Source organism: Gopherus flavomarginatus, chromosome 3, assembly GCF_025201925.1.
Source record: "Gopherus flavomarginatus isolate rGopFla2 chromosome 3, rGopFla2.mat.asm, whole genome shotgun sequence".
Lineage (NCBI taxonomy): Eukaryota > Metazoa > Chordata > Testudines > Testudinidae > Gopherus > Gopherus flavomarginatus.
This window is the reverse complement of record NC_066619.1, coordinates 224,891,797-224,911,183: the sequence shown is the minus strand read 5'-3', so window position 1 is coordinate 224,911,183 and position 19,387 is coordinate 224,891,797. Positions and strand designations below refer to the sequence as shown.

The 19,387-nt window shown below is 41.1% G+C and overlaps 1 protein-coding gene across 1 annotated transcript in view; it reads right to left on the bottom strand.

Moving 5' to 3' along the window:
• Window positions 1-18,319, bottom strand: part of LOC127048294 (uncharacterized) — a 991,921-nt gene extending 973,602 nt beyond the window's left edge. The window contains exon 1 of the mRNA XM_050948001.1: window positions 17,273-18,319. Within this exon, the coding sequence (XP_050803958.1) occupies window positions 17,359-18,225 (867 nt within the window). The 5' untranslated portion in view covers window positions 18,226-18,319 and the 3' untranslated portion in view covers window positions 17,273-17,358. The remainder of the gene's footprint in view (window positions 1-17,272) is intronic.
• Between the last annotated feature and the right edge of the window lie 1,068 nt (window positions 18,320-19,387).

The window sequence follows — 19,387 nt, the reverse complement described above, 5'->3', positions numbered from 1 at the left end:
ATACATTCATTCATTCTGACCATATTTGCACCCCTCATGTATAATGTTCACAGATATTCATGGGCTCAGGGTTTTACTAGCATTGATTAATTAATGCTTGTGTAACCCACACACCTCATGGATGTGGTGTTCTGTCCCATCTAGCAGTGGGGTGGAGAAAGAGAAACAGAGGTTTTAATGAGTTTGCTCTACAGCCTTAACTAAACAAACAGGCAGTTGGCTTTTAGCTCATACCGTAGCAGCTCATACACTAAGCTCCAGAGGTCTCAGGTGCAATCCCACCTTCTGTCAGCATTACATTTGCTTGTATGCTCAAATACGCATAGAAAGTGATTTTAAAATTTACATCCTATAAGCATTTACGCTAGACACTCAAATATAAATGAATGTAACTTTTAACTATGTCCAAATGCATCTACATCCAAATTATCCTTTTTAGTTACACTAGTGCAACCTCATTGATTCCAACTGAGGTGCACCAATTGAAAAGAGAAGTGAATTTGGACCATGGTTCCTAAAATAACTCAGTCACCCACAGCATGGAAATGTATACATGTGCATCTCAAGATGGAATATTTTGCCCTCTGTTGAGCAATTAGAATGATATGAACCAGTCTATGCCTACATTGGTTTGCTTAGGTGCATCATCTCTACTTTACCAAAGACCAGTCTTCTACTTTTGGTGAGCGGAAGGGGGATGTGCTCTAAGGCCCTCACAGAACGTGCATTCATGACTCCCCTGTGCAGAGGCTTTTGGCCTAAACTAAGATGCAGTGCTTTCCAACAGTATAGGATAATAGAGTTGGCTGAAAATGGATAGAGAGGAAATCATGTCAAATTTTTCATTTCCCAGGTTTTGAAAAAGGAGAATTTTTTGTTTATTTGGAATTTTCTACAAAAATATTTGTCAAAAAAACTGATTTTGAAAAATATTGGTGTGGAAGATCAAAGGGGTAAAAGAGGGGAAATCAGCAAGAACAATGAACCAAACGAAGGCTAATTTTTGTTTTCCATTTTTCATAATTTTATTTTAAGGCCAAAAAAGCAATTTGTCCACTTTTTTAAGTCATGATTTTTTTACTAACTCTAACAGCTAGATTTTCAAGATTTACTCAGTCTTATACCTTTATGTGACTACACCTATGTGGGTCTCAAAACCAAATTAGCTCTACAATTCCATTTGTCAGAGGAGAGAACAGTTCTGAAGATTGTGTGATGAATAAGACTGATTACATTTTCTTTGATTTCAGGGGAAAGCATTTAATGTCAAATATATTACCTGTAGAATTTCTGGACACTAGCAAAGAATGTGCTTGGAGTCCAAAAAGCAACTAGTGATCACTGTGGTAGTTGCTTGACAGTCTTCATTAAATAATTCAGCTCATCTGGCTACACATAATCTCTGAGATTTGAGAAGTATCTGAGAAAATCAGTTTCCTGACAGATAGAATTATTTTTCTTTATTATAGCGAGTCTTTTCCTGAAGCAAAATTTGATAACATTTAACAGGGTGATGATTTGTTTATTTTGTTTTTACAAATTATAAATGGTTGATAATTATACAGTGGAATAAGAAATAAATTAAAACATTAAGACCTAAATTATGTAACATTTTAAGACACATCAGTCATTGTGATTAAGCAGTTAGATTGGAACAGGATTGGGACCCTACTGTGTGAGGCACTGCACAAAGAAGGACTCAGCTTCTGTCCAGATAATTTACAACCTATGAGAAGCAACATGTGACAGGTGAGCGATGGATACAATCAAATGATATATATCTCACACACACACATTGTATATACTGTTTTATTTTATGAGTTCTTGTAATTACAGCCAAGATTCCAAAAGATCTATTAATATGCAGTGTTGTGTAGGAGCACATCTCTGCAGCTTTATGATACAAAGAGATTAAAGTTAGGATTAAAATTCAAAATGATCTGGACAAACTGAAGGAATGGTCTGAAGTAAATAGGATGAAATTCTATAAGGATAAATGCAAAGTACTCCACTTAGGAAAGAACAATGAATTGCACACATGCAAAATGGAAAACTACTGCCTAGAAAGGGGATCGGGGGAAGGGAGTGGGTTGCAGTAGATCACAAGTCAACAGTCAACAAGTCACAAATATGAGTCAACAGTGTAATACCAATGCAAAAAAGGGGACATCATTCAGGAATGTATCTACAGAAGTGTTGTAAGTAAAAGAAAAGCAATTCTTCTATTTTATTCTGCATTGATAAGGCCTCAAGTGGAGTACTGTGTCCAGTTCTGAATGCCACATTTCAGGAAAGAGGTGGACAAATTGCAGGAAGTCCAGAGAAGAGCAACAAAAATGATTAAAGGTTTAGAAAACATAACCTGTGAGGAAAGATAGAGAACACTGGGTTTGTTTTGTCTGGAGAAGAGAAGACTGAAAGGGAACATAACAGTGTTCAACTACCTGAAAGGCTGTTACAAGGAGGGTGAAAAATTATTCTTGTTAACCTTTGAGAATGTGACAAGAAGCAAAGGGCTTAAATTGAAGCAAGGGAGCTTTAGGTTGGACATTAGGAAAAACTTAACTACTGTCAGGTAGTTCAGCACTGGAACAGAGAGGTAGTGGAATTTCAGTCACTGAAGATTTTCAAGAACAGGTTAGACAATCACCCATCAGGGATGTTCTAGTTATTATGTAGTCCTGCCTTGAGTGAAGGGGACTGGACTAGATAACCTAATGAGGTCCAGTCTTACATTTCTATGATTCTAGGTACTCATCCTGATGCCTAGAATAAGTTTCAGTCTTCGTTATTTCCTAAAATTCTCCCTGTATTTTCATTCATGGTTATTAGTCTTTAGTCACTTTCTCCTCTAAAAGCCCACAGAGTTCTGTACCAGCATGCCTCAGAAGAACTCCTCTAGTTTGTACAAACCATTCAAATTTTAGTATTTCCTCTGGAGAAGGGTGGGGGGAGATGGAGGCACAAGGGGTGAACTCCACAAAGCAACTTAGTTGCCAAAGTTAGATGCCTATGTCCCCATGTGTGGCACTACTGCCATCCACAAAACTCTCACTTGGCTGCTGCATATCCCTGTAAGAGCCTAAATTCAATCCGCATTTAACTTTTCACTGTAAAACTTTCCTAGGCACCTAGGTTTTAGACCCTGGGGCATTCACACTGCTGTTTCCCTCTAGGCATCTGGATGCCTATCTCCTGTCTAAGCCCCAGAGTGATTCATGAACCAGGGGACGATGGGAGGATAGTAGTCCAATGGCTAGGGCACTCATCTGCATTGTGGGAGTACCCAGTTCCTCTGCTCCACTCACTCTCATTATTTATCCACAGTGGAACAGATTCAACAAGAAAGATTGAGGGAGCCCTGCACCGGATTATCCCATAGCTCAGAAGCTAGGGCACTCTCCTGAAATGTCAGATACCCAAGTTCAAATACCTTCTCTACATCAGGAGAAGGAGGGGAGAAATTAACCTTAGTCTCCCACAGCCCAGGCAATTGCTCAAACCACTGAGCTGAAAGTTGTGAGTGGCTTCTCTTCCAGCCTGTGTGTGTGGTGTGGGGTAGGCATCTAACATAGGGCCTAAATTGCCTGGCTGCAGGCAGTGGGTTCTGTTCATGGATCTCAGAGACAGACACTTTTCTGAAGACTGGATTTAGGTAACAATCTCAGAGAGGGGTGGAGCTTAGCACATACCCTTTCATCAGTACTTCCCTTTGGCTATCTTAGGCAGCCCACACCCATCATGTTGGGGTTTTTTATAGATTGCATTCTAAGGCCCCTTTCTCCCCCCATTTGTTGTATGGGGAGCCTAAGTGCCTAACTCAGCTTTGTGGATCACAGTGCTATTCCTGTGACTTTTTAAGGCACCCAGAAGTTAGGCACTGTATCACTCAGTGCTGCAAAGCCTAGTCCCTTCATGGATCCCACCCAAGGAGTCATGCTAGACTTTCTTAAAAAGGAAAATGACCCTCACAGCTGATTCTTAGTTGATCAGTCTTGGAGGTGTTGACAGTGAAAGAGACTAAACTATTCTGTTTCCTACTAATATAGAAGATAGCCAAAAAAAGTTAATTCAGAAAATGTTTCCATGGAACAGGAAGACTGTGAAGAAGGAGCACCTTAATTCCAACAAGCAGAGGACACACCATACCATAACTCACATCAGGCTGACACACTCATTGGCCCATCTCACTGTTGTCAAAATCTATATCTAAAAGGTATCATGGAAGGTGTCATATGCAAATTATAAAACTCTGCTCGTTAATATTATTGTGTGGTGTATGCACAGGTGGTGTATAAAGAACACTAGATGATTGTTAGAAATATGTTTTCAAAATGTGTTTGGCAAGCAGTGCCTAAGTGCAGCCTGTCCCAGACAAAAGAATACTGTGTTTGACTGTGTAGCCAATGTAAATTAAGTAAGGTGAGGCCAGATATAATGAAAATATATTTATATAGAAGGTAAACAATGCCATCAAACTGGCAAGTGGCAGAGATGTCCACTTAATGCTCATGACCAGGAGACGGAGGCTGTAGCCCCAGGAAGCCATCCTGGTTCCTGAAACAGAGACAAAGGACTTTGGAAAATATAAGTACAAATAAAAAGCCAATCTAAGTAACGCATACCTCTAAATCTCTCTGGACAATGGATCTAAACCCTATGTAATTATCAGTGCTCCCAAAGGGTTGTTTCATTACAACTAGCTCCCATTTGTAGTGTAGTGTTAGCAGCTGCAAGTATTTTTCAAAGAGCAATGGACAATTTATTCCAAGACATGCCACATGCCTGCGTATACCTTGATATCCTGATTACAGTGGAATCTGACTCAGAACACTTGCAAAGCTCGAAGTGGTACTTCAAACATTGACCGATGCAGGCATGCACCATAAGAGGGAGATGTGTATTTTTCAGGCTGCTGAAGTCATTTACCTGGGACACAAAATTAATGTAACTGGCTTACATCAGGTAGAGGAGAAAGTATGGGCCATTAGTGAGGTGGCCTCAGTGACCATAGGTGAGGCTTCATGTAGACTATGCTGGTCCATTTATGAGGAAAGCATATTTATAATAGTTGATGTTCATTCAAAATGGATTGGGGTATACATAATGCCCTCCTCTACAACTGAGCCTACTATCTGATAATAGTATTATCTAATACTACAACTATTATCAGAAAGCCATTATGCACCTGTTACTGATCAAGGACCACAGATGTTTCCATTGTGCCAGTCCAGATGATTTCCTAAATTTGGATTTGTAATAGTAAGGTAAATATGATAGAGAGGGCAGAATAATCCTTTTAATTGCTTGAAGATTAGGGTAATCTACTCCAACCTTTTAGCTGGGATATTTTGTTGTTATAGTATTAATGATTTAAAGGAGGAGAAGTGTAAGGAAATTGTAGATATTTGTTATTCTTATTGCCAGCAGGTGGCCAATGTGAGAATAGCTATTTTACTGTTAGAACCCATAAGCATGCTCCAGGAGGTTGAGGGCATGTGTGAGAAGAAGTTCTTCCAAGGCTGATTAGTTGTCTATGTGAACCTGCACCAGAATAAAAAGATCTCCTTTTTCAGTTCTCATCTGTTTTGGGTCTCTGTGTACAACAACAATACAGATTTTGCTAGCTTCAGAATACCATTACCCAAGAAGAGAATCATAGTTAGTGATGTGACATGAAAAGTTGGCAGTATTTCATTTATTCATTCATAATCCACCACTTGAGCTAAAATTAAAAACAGTTTTATAAATACATCCTATACAAGACTGCCTGTTTGCATAAAGCCTTGCACATTTTGGAAGAACTATTGCAAATTCTATGCTTCATATGAATCTGTAGTATTGTGCACGTGTTTGCCTGAGGGCCCATATAATACTGGAGCATTCTAGGGAAAATATGACTAAGAACAGCCTTGTCCCCACCCCTACATTTTTTCCCTTTAGCAAGTAAATTCATTTGGAAGTTTTCTTCTGCAACAGGTTCTGCAATAATTGGGAATGACTGATGCTTACATTTGCATGCTGGAGAATGTTATTGCTTCTCTGTTGTGAATACAGTATGGAATGATACATTTTATTCAAATATTTTCCCCCTAGAGATAGAGGCATGCTATTGTGAATTTATAAAAGGAATGCAAATCTTTTCAGAGCTCTCAATTTCTTTGAAATGTGTCTTTTATGAGTTTTGTTCTCTCTCCACTCCCCCTGAATGTTTCTCCTTTGGGAGTTTCAGATATTTCTTGGGCTTATGTTATGAACTTGTCATGTTTTTTATACGAAAGGAATTTATAAGTTAAGGGACAAGATTTTCTCAATTTTGTTGGTCACCTAGTTAAATTGGAAAGGATGCACCTAGTCCACTTGAAGTATTTGTTGGGAGGATGAGGAAAACTAATCTGGAAACCGTGGGCTATGCAAGTGACCACGGTGAAACTAACTTGGTTGGGATATGGGAAGAACTCATTGGGTAGAATCCTGACCTCTGCCAAGTCAATGGGAGTTTTGCCATTGACTTCAGTGAAGCCAGGAGTTTCACCCTGTGCCTTTACTCAGAGGCTAAAAACAATGGTGAGTAGCAGCGGAGTTACACACTCTAAAGTAGCCTCGAGCAGATAGAAAAAAGTTGGTGAGGTTCATTTAAAACTATCTTGCTAATGAAGTACTTGTCTCCACTGCTTCTCTCCAGGGTGCCTGGCCCTTCAAGCCCCTCCCCGCCCCATGTTCCTTTTATATTGCCTTGTTGATGAGCTCTCAGACAATTTCCTTCTTCCCCCTCCTCCAGTTTGCCCAACAGCTAATCCTCCTATTCATTCAAACTAAAGATAGGTGCTGAACCTTCTTGAAAAGAAAGTTAGGAAAATCACGTAACATTTTTATGAGTGTGGGATGAAATATTCATTGGAAATCCCACCCTCCCAGTTAAATTCATACTAATTTAATATATGGAGAAACAAGGCCTCAAAAAAGGATATGTGATTAATTGAGGTTACGCAACAAGTGAGTGACAGAACCTGTAGTGACTGGTTGTAAAGGCATGTGCCAGCCCTGCACGCCACCACTTCCCCTGCCCCTGTGGGACTGCAGGTATGCCCTGCCTTAGTTTGCAGCTGGGGGCACTGTTGGCTGTTAAATTGAACCTAAGGCAAGGAGAAGCCAACAACACTAACCAAACAACATGTCTGCTTTTAATAAGGTCTCAGGACAGGTGTAATTACAATAAACAGTTCATCAGTACCCTAGTTCAGAGTTCTTAAAATTAATATTCACAAAACAAAGTCTGAGTTAAGTTTGGCCAGTGTCCTGGATCCTGAGCAAGAGACCCTCAACCACTGCAGCCCGCATGACTCTTATTCCCCTCTCCCTGCTCTGCTTTCTGGTCCTCCTTAAATAGCTCAATACAGGGGTTGGGCAGGGAGACTTCTTGATTATCCTCAGGTTGCAGGTTGTATGCTCCAGTCTGGCTTTTAAAGGGGTAATACATATCTACAGTTAGAAACAGGAGAAGAACCCTACCAGCTCATGGCTGTGGACATCTTAACTTCAATTAATGTATTGATTTCCCAATTTGTAAGACACAGTTTTGGGGTGAATTCCATTGCATACTGACATGAGCTGAAGGGCTCCCATTGAATACCACAGGTGATGATTGCCACCAAAGGGACTTACCTGGCAGGCACAGTAGTGGATTAGAAATAAGGCAGGGCATTCAGAAGACTTTGAGTCAATGACAGACCAAGGTCTGACTTGTTATATGACCTAAGGCAAGTCATTTACTACCTGAACCTCTGTTTTTCCATCTCTCCAATGAGAGAAGTAATATTAAGGTTCACAGGAGTATGGTGAAGTCTAACAAAATAATACTTGTAAACTGGGAATATGTGAAAAACATTATTAAAGCTAGTCCACAGTAGAAGTGGGTGTATCTACACTGCAATAAAACACTGGAAGCTAGCCCAGGGTCAGCTGGCTTGGGTGAGTAGGGCTCAGGCTGTGAGGCTATAAAATTGCAAAGATTTGTGTGCTTACAGTTAAGGACATGCAAATAGTCACATTGACATAAGTGGGACTATTCATACACTCATAATTAAGAGCTTGCATAAGTCTTTCCAGAATTGTGGCCTAAACCTTTACGTACAAAAGGGCTTTCCATGTTTTTGTATGCACCAAAGTAGTTCTGATAACTCTTCTCACACCTCTAATTTTCGTCACTAACTTTGACATTAACCAAATATATATATATATAATTTTCAATATAGCACCATCAGAAGTAAGTGCTTAATTACTGGACTGTAATTTACATGATAAAGAATGGATGATGCTGATTGAACAAAGACTAAAAGAGCAATTCAGTATTTCCCCAAGTAGGCTTTGAACAAAAGTGTAAACATGTGTACAATTCAGATATAATTCTGCTATTTATAGGCTAGTCGTGGCACCACAGATAAAGGGCCTGAGGGATGGGAGACTGGGGGTTCGAGCTTCAAAAAAAATTAAAAAGCTTTGTATTTTAATTGGGGGGGGGAGTTTCTCATGGATGCTACTTGGTTCACATTCCCCAGTCTCACCTCTCCCACCAATGAATGATGCCACCACCAGAGAAAGCAAATATACCCCATTTTAACTGGGATAATAAATTCCTCCCATTTTTAAGAAATTAAATTGAGCTAAAATGAGAGAGATGATAATAGAGTGAAGCCAAGAGCATCTGATCACTAAAGCAAAGAATCAGCCTGATGGGAGCAGCACAGCAGAAAATGGTGATTTGTTAAATCACTTGTAGAAACTGCTTACAAATATGCCAGCCATAGCACCAAACCTGCAAGCACATATTTAATTTTGCACACAGAAGTAGCAACCTTGACTTTGTCATTATCACAAATTGCAGACATGCATAAGTGTTTGTAGGATTAGGGCCCATGTTTCCATTTCAGTTTTCTTAAACCTCTATGTACAGATATTCATCAGTTAAGGAAGTTTAGATGTCTTCTTTAAAATATGCCACTATTCATTCACATCCCTGTCAGTTGCTAGAAACTCCTTGAATCACACTGATCCTTAGCTGAAGGGTTTTCTTTCCACCTCTTTCCCCTCCATATAAAGTCCTTTGTGGAGAGATGTGAATATCTTGCTAATGAGATCTAACAGTCACCATCACATCCATACATTTGTTTCTGCATGATTTGAACCATTACTTTATTTGCCCTCAACTCCACTTTTGTCCTCTCCTGCCATGCACTTCTCTATATTACAAGCAGGTAATAATCATGTTAATGCTGAACCTAAAACATAGGTGAAGGGTTGGGAGAAAACAAAAACTGATGGGATTAATCAAAGAAAAAATAGGAAATATCAGAATTAAGGTTGTCTCTGCAAACTTAATTCAACTTCCTTGTGCTTATGCAATATGACACAGCCTTTAATTACAGGATCACATTTTTTTTCCCCCGACTCTGTCAGTGCATAGGATAAACTTGCTCTGGGGATAAATCAAGGTTGTGTGTTGAAGGATGCTGGTGTCTGTATTATTATTTGTATTACCATAATAGCTAAGAGCCCTAGTCATAGGCCAGGACTCCCTTACGCTAGGTGCTGCATGAACAGAACAAAAGGATGGTCCCTGTCCCAAGGGATACAATCTAAGAATAAGGTGAGAAACAAAAGATGGGGATGGAAGTACAAGGAAACAATGAGACAGTACTGGTCAGTGTGATAGGCAACCGTTTCTGCACACCAAGTCAGTTTTTTGTAGGCATCATGGCAAAGCAGGGTTTTGATAAGGGATTTGGAGATGGACAATGAAGTAGCTTCATGGATATTGTTGTATATTTGGTTGTCATGGTTTTTGTTCCTATGGCAACTGAGTTAGATTATTGGGGATAGCCCAGCCAGCTTCGGCCAGAAGTTCCTTCCAAGCATGTGGGGTAGCATAGGAAAAAGCATGAAGGTGCTTGTCCGAAAATGTAACAAATGTGTGATGGAGGCTGGTATCAAGGGAGGTTTCTTTCCTCCCCCCACTGGCATTCCCTCTTACCTTCTGCCCCAAAGTCCAAGACTTCTGTCTCCTTGTCCAGCCAGTCCCAGTTTCCCCCTCCTAGTTCTTCAACGAATCTCTTTCTCCTCCCCACAACCTCCGGTCATCCTCCACCCCCACCCCCACCCACACCCACACCACACCCCTACTGGCTCCTACTCCCAGTCTTGTGCCCTGGGCTCCACATCCTATCGCAGTCTCCCTCCCCACCTCCTTGTCATAATATTTGTTCACCTTGTTCCAGTTCTCCTTTCACCCCAGCCTCTTATCAGATCTGTCTCCTTTTCTCCAACCTCTGTTCCATCCTCTACTGATTACCGATTCCAGTCTCCTTGTCCAGCCAGTCTCCCACACACTCTTTTTCTAATCTCAGTGTCCCTTCAAAACCTGGCACCCAATCCATTTCTCTCCCCTGACTCTGTCTACTTACCCAGCCAGTCCAAGCATCCCCTCTTCCACCACCACCCTCAGTTCTTAGTCCCAGTGTCCTTTACTAGTCATCCCAGCCTCCCCTCTCACTTGACTAGTCTCCTCACCCAACAAGCCCCAGTTTCCCCAACCACTTCTTCCAAATATAGTTTCTCTCCCTCACCCATCACCTCCAGTCCCAGTCTCATCATGCCCCTTATCTTAATCTATTCTTCTCCCTCCCTCCATGCAGATCTTGTTCCCTCTTCATTTGAGTCAGATGGCTTCCTTCTCCACTGCCTACATCCCAACATGAAGGTCACTGAGAGAACACAAGTGACAGGCTCTTTACTCTCAGTTCTAGTCCTTGGTCCCACCCCAAGGCAGAGCAGCAATTACAGGGAAAATCCAGTTTTATCTTTATAGCTCTGATCATCAATCACTCTGAGGTATGGCACATGTGCAGTTTGGTCAGAACCCAATCCAAGAGCCGTGAAGCTCTGCAGGATGCTCAGGAAGAACAGACCCTTTGAAGAGTTAAGTTCTGAAACTCCAAGAAGTCTCTGCTAAACGTATATGAACTGAGATTTTTCAAAGGCTTATAACTTGGCCAAATTTGGGTAGAATTTCCCTGGAACAGCAAAAGGCACATTCTTGACACAAAGGCCAACCCTCTGCCCAAATTCTCAGCAATAGACTTTCTCATAGAAAAGATTCACAGGTTTGTTTAATTAAAAATATATATATTTTCCCTAACCTTGTTATTGGAAGTGGCTAAACCATTATGAAACTTTCAAAAAAGCTCAACCTGAGAGACACCCAGCATGGAAAATTTCACCCCAAAGGCATGGGTGGTGGGTCGCATAGACTGGGGAAGGCTTTGCCTTCCCAAACAGCTAGGCATGACCGCATCTCCTGCTGTGACACTCCCTGTGTGTCCGTCCAGTCCTCCAACTCCAGCCCTGCCTGCCCTCCGGGGCTGGGGAGGGTGGGGCCATGCCCCACCCTCACTCCCACTGCTCCTTTGGGGCTAGCCGTTGGACTGAGGCAGTGGCCACAATTGGGGGGGGCTCTCTGGGCTCCAGGAGGGGAGGGGGAGACTCAGCTGGAAGGGGTGGGGCTAGGGGCTAGCCTCTCCCAGCTCGCAGTTCATGCACCACCCATGCCCAGAGGGTTTAAGTTTTTGAAAAGTTATAAGCAAATGAAAACAGGGTCTAATAGGCAGTGTTGGACAACCTTAATAATAGGCAGTACTGCCAGCCCTGCATATAATACCTAGAATTTTTATTTTTAAGGTCAACATAGAGTGCATTATGATCAGCCTAAGAATCCAGCTTCAGCTTTAAGTCTGCAATTTCAGGCCTTACTGCTTGTGATGGGGTGCACTCACTTCTTGAGCACCTCCTAGCAGCTCTATGTGGTACTGGAATCCTTTTCTCCCCCAAGTCGCATTGCAAACTGCCAGCCAACCTTGGTGGGTCTTCAATGGCTTTGCCCTCCAGCTGAGTCACATAGTCCAGATGAACCCCTTCCAAGGTATTAAAGATTCCAATAAATGAACAGCCCCTTTGCCCTAACTCAAGTCTTCACTCCCTGCTCTGGAGGCTTTAAATTCAGCTGTTTGTTTGGGCTTTCAGATCAGCCTTGTCCAATTCTTGGAGTTTATGCCACTTTACCTGTGGGTTCCAACCTGGGGACACTACAGATTGCAGCTATGCACTACTTGATTTCAGTTCATTGCTACTTCTTCCATGGACCTCTGCCTCCCTGGCCTTCTATAGGGTGCCAGATATGCCCAGATACACCACTTCACATTTATTTTAGGCTTGGATCTTACCTTGGGATACACTAACACAGACCTCCTGCATTTCATAGGAATCCCACTACAACCAGTAGTACTCCCCACAAAATCTGGATCCATGCCAGCTGATTCCAAAACAACAAGGGCTTTAAGCTATATAAAAAGACCACGAGTTATCCTACATCTCTCCCATTATGCCAGCTGGATCAGCAGGGTGAGACCTGTTTTCTTGAAATGCAATGAGGAAAAGACAGGAGGCAGTGCCTTTTGGGCCCACGGCCCACAGTAATGGAATTCTTTTCTTCTTCCCAGAAGTAGAGGTGTATCATTAACTGTTAGGAGTTTTCAGTCTTCCACAGTAGGTTTTAAAATTAGGAACGTTATGTTTAAAACTTGAAATCCCAATAAACATACATTTTAAAATTTGGATCATACCAATTTCCTCTGACTGTTTGTGATTCAAGATTTGACGATCACTAGCACTAGTGAAGTTGGTAATTTTCCAAGGGTTTTAATTAATACTTGGTAAAAGAGGTGCCTTGAGGAGTGCACTTTGACACAACACTGTTATAATGCACCAAGCCATTTTCCTACTCAGAGCAAGTAGCTATGCAGCTTTTTGCTACTCCCACAAACAGAGCAGCTGTGGAACACTTCCTTTCCTGTCTCCCTCAAGTGCAGGGCCCTGGAAGAACCAATAAATAAATCATGCATTGAAGAGGGGACTGATAATGCATAGCAACTAATTCCAGTTACAAATGTCATTAAATCCTAACCTTTATTTTTGTAATCAGTTATTCACACCAAAATGTGTTCATTCTAAAATGTAAGTTTCACATTTTATCTCAAAATTGACTCTGCATTATTTAGTCTGGTTCTTCTTTATTATTATTAATGATATTTATTATAGTAACATCTAGAGGCCTCGGTCAAGATTAGGCCCTCCATTGTGGTAGGTACTGCATATACTTATAGTAAGAGAAGTTCCTTGCCCTGAAGAGCTTACAGTCAAGTCCCTGACCCTCCAGGAATTTATGTATGTGCTTAACTTTAAAAAAAACAAGAGGACTAGCCACAGGAAAAGGGACTACTGTCAAATTCAGTAAAACATTTAGACAGGGTCTTAAGTCTCACTGAATTCAAATCCTCCACTAAAATCAGGATTGAATTCAATGGTACATAATATATGGTAAAAGTACTTTGCTGAATAAGGGCCTCAAGATGCTAATGAGGCAAGATAGGGTAAATTTTACAGACATGTTGCAATTCACTTGTGTACATTTCAGTTCACACTTGTACAATGCAGATATTTTTGTTAATGTTTTTAAAAAAATGTTTATTCCCTTTGAAAATGAGTATTTCCTATGAAATGAATACTTATGAAGTAGCCTTTGCCTAACCAGGAGCCTGTCTAATATTTTTTCACATATCCAGACATTTTTCTGACCTTATTTTCTTTTCTGCTGTCCTTAAAGCTATTTTTTTCTTTTTGCAGTACAAAAATCAAGTTAATATTAAGTGGTCAAACACTGTACTAATGTATTCCCCATAGATTAATTAAGAAGAAATATAGAATTTGTCATTGTACAGGATTTCTCCACAACCTTGTCTTTTATAAAGAAAAGAGTTTTCTAAAATGTTGATTTATTAACTTTACTATCCTTTCATATATTAAAAATGTCAAGTTATTTTCCCCTTATGTATCTTGAACTAGTACTGTGGAAATCAAGACAACCCAGATAAATAATTTCTTTTGAATAATAAGATTAATTTGTGAAGAGATACTTATATTATTAACTTGTAAGCAGACAAAAACAAGTTGAATTTTAGACAAATCATTATTCATAATTTTCTTTTTTACTCGATGACTGATAAAGATGCAAGTAAAACAAGTAATTCCTGCAGTCAACCATGGTAGAACTATTTTTAGACCTGTGAGATAATAGAAGGGGAAGTGATTATCCAGGACATGTGCCTTCTCAGTTTCTTCAGTGGAGCCTAAGATGATATCGTATAGGAGACTGGAGATGGAGGGCAGAGTGTCTCTTCCATGAAGATACCCTGCTGAAGTGCCCAGTGACACATGTGCCTTTAACTGCATGAGTCATTCCACTGAAGTAAGTTTTGACAATGAATTTAGTGATGGCTGAAGTATTGATACAATTTGGTGTTGCCAACTGTTGCAGTTCTATCACAAGTCTCAGAATATTTGATCTTAAAACCCCCACCTAGAGGCTTGTGAATCCATAAGGATCTCAGCTTTCATTATGAAAAAAAGTTTATATTCCTTGTTAGTGTAGAGAAAAGCTTGAAAATGTGTTCCAAGTACACTCTAGCAGTCCAAAAACCACAAGTGAAAAAACATGTATTTTATTTTCTGCTACTTTAGAGACAAATCCCTGATTGGAGAGTGAGCAGGGAAGTAAACACAGTAGGAATTGTTCCTCTTGTTAAAGCCTCTGTCAGGTATTTTTACTACACTATATATTTTCATTTTTGTTCATCATGGCGGATATGTGATATCTCCCAATACTGATTTTGCAAATAATACAAACTTACAAAGTATTTCATAAAACTGGCTTTTACCATACTGTATATACACTATACATAATTGCATGGCTGGCAGGCTTTAAATTTTCAAAACAAGGTTTTTGCTCCCAATTTGCAAATTTCAATTAAATCTCACCTTCCATTAAGTATTTTAGGATGCCAGCCATTGCAAAACTAGCTGCTGAATCACCTGGGATAAGAGTGTCAACTACACCACACCCAATGTCCAGCTTAGACGTTAAAACTCATAGATTCCAAAGCCTGAAGGGACCGTTATCCCTGTATATAACACAGGGCCACAGAACTTCCCCAAAATAATTCCTAGACCATATATTTTAGAAAAACATCCAGTCTTGATTTTAAAAATGATCAGTAATGGAGAATCCAAGACCCTTGATAAATTATTCCAATGGTTAATTACCCTCACTGTTACATTTTATGACCAGTCTGAATTTGCCTAGCTTCAACTTCCAGCCACTGGATGATGTTACACCTTTTTCTGCTAAATTGAAGAGCCCATTATCAAATATGTGTTCCCCATGTAGGTACTTACAGACTGAGATCAAGTCATCTCTTAACCTTCTTTTTGTTAAGCTAAATAGATGGAGCTCCTTGAATCTATCACTGTGAGACAAGTTCATTCTTGTAGGTCTTCTCTGAACCCTCTCCAATTTTTCAACATCCTTTTCCTTTTTACATTGTAGACACCAGAACTGGACAGAGTGTTCCAGCAGCAGTATCGGTGCTGGAACAATTTGTATAGTGGGGGTGCTGAGAGTCATTGAACCAAACTGTAAACTCTGTATATAATGAAAACCACTTCAAGTCGGGGGGTGCTACAGCACCCCCCACACTCCTAGTTCCAGCACCTATGAGCAGTGGTCACACCATTGCCAAATACAGAGGTAGAATAACCTCTCTACTCCTACTTGAGATTTCCCTATTTCTGTATCCAGTGATTGCATTAGTCCTTTCAGCTTCAGCATCTCACTGACAGCTCATAGACTCATAGATTCCAGGACTGGAAGGGACCTCGAGAGGTCATCGAGTCCAGTCCCCTGCCCTCATGGCAGGACCAAATATTGTCTAGGCCATCCCTAATAGACATTTATCTAACCTACTCTTAAATATCTCCAGAGATGGAGATTCCACAACTTCCCTAGGCAATCTATTCCAGTGTTTAACTACCCTGACAGTTAGGAACTTTTTCCTAATGTCCAACCTAAATCTCCCTTGCTGCAGTTTAAGCCCATTGCTTCTTGTTCTATCATTGGTGGCTAAGGTGAACAAGTTTTCTCCCTCCTCCTGATGACACCCTTTTAGATACCTGAAAACTGCTATCATGTCCCCTCTCAGTCTTCTCTTTTCCAAACTAAACAAACCCAATTCCTTCAGCCTTCCTTCATAGGTCATGTTCTCAAGACTTTAATCTTTCTTGTTGCTCTTCTCTGGACCCTCTCCAGTTTCTCCACATCTTTCTTGAAATGCGGTGCCCAGAACTGGACACAATACTCCAGCTGAGGTCTGACCAGCGCAGAGTAAAGCGGAAGAATGACTTCTCATGTCTTGTTTACAACACACCTGTTAATGCATCCCAGAATCATGTTTGCTTTTTTTGCAACAGTATCACACTGTTGACTCATATTAAGCTTGTGGTCTACTATGACACCTAGATCTCTTTCTGCCATACTCCTTCCTAGACAGTCTCTTCCCATTCTGTATGTGTGAAACTGATTGTTCCTTCCTAAGTGGAGCACTTTGCATTTGTCTTTATTGAACTTCATCCTGTTTACCTCAGACCATTTCTCCAATTTGTCCAGATCATTTTGAATTTTGACCCTGTCCTTCAAAGTAGTTGCAATCCCTCCCAGTTTGGTATCGTCCGCAAACTTAATAAGTGTACTTTCTATGCCAACATCTAAATCGTTGATGAAGATATTGAACAGAACCGATCCCAAAACAGACCCCTGCGGAGCCCCACTTGTTATACCTTTCCAGCAGGATTGGAAGCCATTAACAACTACTCTCTGAGTACGGTTATCCAGCCAGTTATGCACCCACCTTATAGTAGCCCCATCTAAATTATACTTTCCTAGTTTATCTATAAGAATATCATGCGAGACCGTATCAAATGCCTTACTAAAGTCTAGGTATATCACATCCACCGCTTCTCCCTTATCCACAAGGCTCGTTATCCTATCAAAGAAGGCTATCAGATTGGTTTGACACGATTTGTTCTTTACAAATCCATGCTGGCTATTCCCTATCACCTTACCACCTTCCAAGTGTTTGCAGATGATTTCTTTAATTACCTGCTCCATTATCTTCCCTGGCACAGAAGTTAAACTAACTGGTCTGTAGTTTCCTGGGTTGTTTTTATTTCCCTTTTTATAGATGGGCACTATATTTGCCCCCTTCCAGTCTTCTGGAATCTCCCCTGTCTCCCATGATTTCCCAAAGATAATAGCTAGAGGCTCAGATACCTCTTCCATTAACTCCTTGAGTATTCTAGGATGCATTCCATCAGGCCCTGGTGACTTGCAGGCATCTAACTTTTCTAAGTGATTTTTTACTTGCTCTTTTTTATTTTTTCTTCTAAACCTACCCTCTTCCCGTAAGCATTCACTATATTAGACATTCCTTCAGACTTCTCAGTGAAGACTGAAACAAAGAAGTCATTAAGCATCTCTGCCATTTCCAAGTCTCCCGTTACTGTTTCCCCCTCCTCATTGAGCAGTGGGCCTACCCTGTCCTTGGTCTTCCTCTTGCTTCTAATGTATTGATAAAAAGTCTTCTTGTTTCCCTTTATTCCCATAGCTAGTTTGAGTTCATTTTGTGCCTTTGCCTTTCTAATCTTGCCTCTGCATTCCTGTGTTATTTGCCTATATTCATCCTTTGTAATCTGACCTAGTTTCCATTTTTTATATGGCGCCTTTTTATTTTGTAGGTCACGCAAGATCTCATGGTTAAGCCAAGGTGGTCTTTTGCCACATTTTCTATCTTTCCTACCCATCGGAATAGCTTGCTTTTGGGCCCTTAATAGTGTCCCTTTGAAAAACTGCCAACTCTCCTCAGTTGTTTTTCCCCTCAGTCTTGATTCCCATGGGACCTTACCTATCAGCTCTCTGAGCTTACCAAAATCCGCCTTCCTGAAATCCATTGTCTCTATTCTGCTGTATTCCCTTCTACCCTTCCTTAGAATTGCAAACTCTATGATTTCATGATCACTTTCACCCAAGCTTCCTTCTACTTTCAAATTCTCAACAAGTTCCTCCCTATTTGTTAAAATCAAGTCTAGAACAGCTTCCCCCCTAGTAGCTTTTTCAACTTTCTGAAATAAAAAGTTGTCTGCAATGCAGTCCAGGAACTTATTGGATAGTCTGTGCCCCGCAATGTTATTTTCCCAACATATATCTGGATAGTTGAAGTCCCCCATCACCACCAAATCTTGGGCTTTGGATGATTTTGTTAGTTGTTTGAAAAAAGCCTCATCCACCTCTTCCACCTGATTAGGTGGCCTGTAGTAGACTCCCAGCACGACATCACCCGTGTTTTTTACCCCTTTTAGCCTAACCAAGAGACTCTCAACACTTCCGTCTCCTATGTCCATCTCCACCTCAGTCCAAGTGTGTACATTTTTAATATATAAGGCAACACGTCCTCCCTTTTTCCCCTGTCTATCCTTCCTGAGCAAACTATACCCATCCACACCAACATTCCAGTCGTGTGTATTATCCCACCAAGTTTCAGTAATGCCAACAATGTCATAGTTGTATTTATTTATTAGCACTTCCAGTTCTTCCTGCTTATTACTCATACTTCTTGCATTTGTATATAGGCATCTAAGATACTGGTTTGATCTTGCCTCCCAGCTTTGCCCTGACCCTCCTTCCTCACTGCCATTATAGCCCATGCTCCCTCGTGTTTCCAACCCATCTCCCAGGTCTTGTTCCCCACTTACCTGTGGGGTTTGCTCACCTGTCCCCGTCGAACCTAGTTTAAAGCCTTCCTTACCAGGTTAGCCAGTCTGTGCGCAAATAAGGCCTTTCCCCTCTTCGAAAGATGAACGCCATCTGTGCCTAGCAGTCCTTCCTCGAATAGCATCCCATGGTCGAGGAAGCCAAAGCCCTCCTGGTGACACCATCTTCGCAGCCAGGCATTCACCTCCACGATGCATCTGTCTCTGCCCGGGCCCCTACCTTCAACAGGAAGAATCGAAGAGAATACCACCTGCGCTCCAAACTCCTTAACCCATACTCCCAGAGCCCTGTAGTCACTCTTGATCTGCTCAGTGTCACACCTCGCAGTATCATTTGTGCCCACATGGATGAGTAGCATGGGGTAGTAGTCAGAAGGCCGGATAATCCTCGACAATGCCTCTGTAACATCTCGAATACGGGCCCCTGGCAGGCAGCATACCTCCCGGGATGAACGGTCAGGGCGACAGATGGGTGTCTCCGTCCCCCTCAGCAGAGAGTCTCCAACCACCACTACCCTACGTTTCTTATTATCAGTGGTGGCAGCAGACCTCCCAGCCTTAGGGGTATGAGGCTTCACCTCCTTAACTGTTGGGGGTGATTCCTTCTCTCCTGTATCAA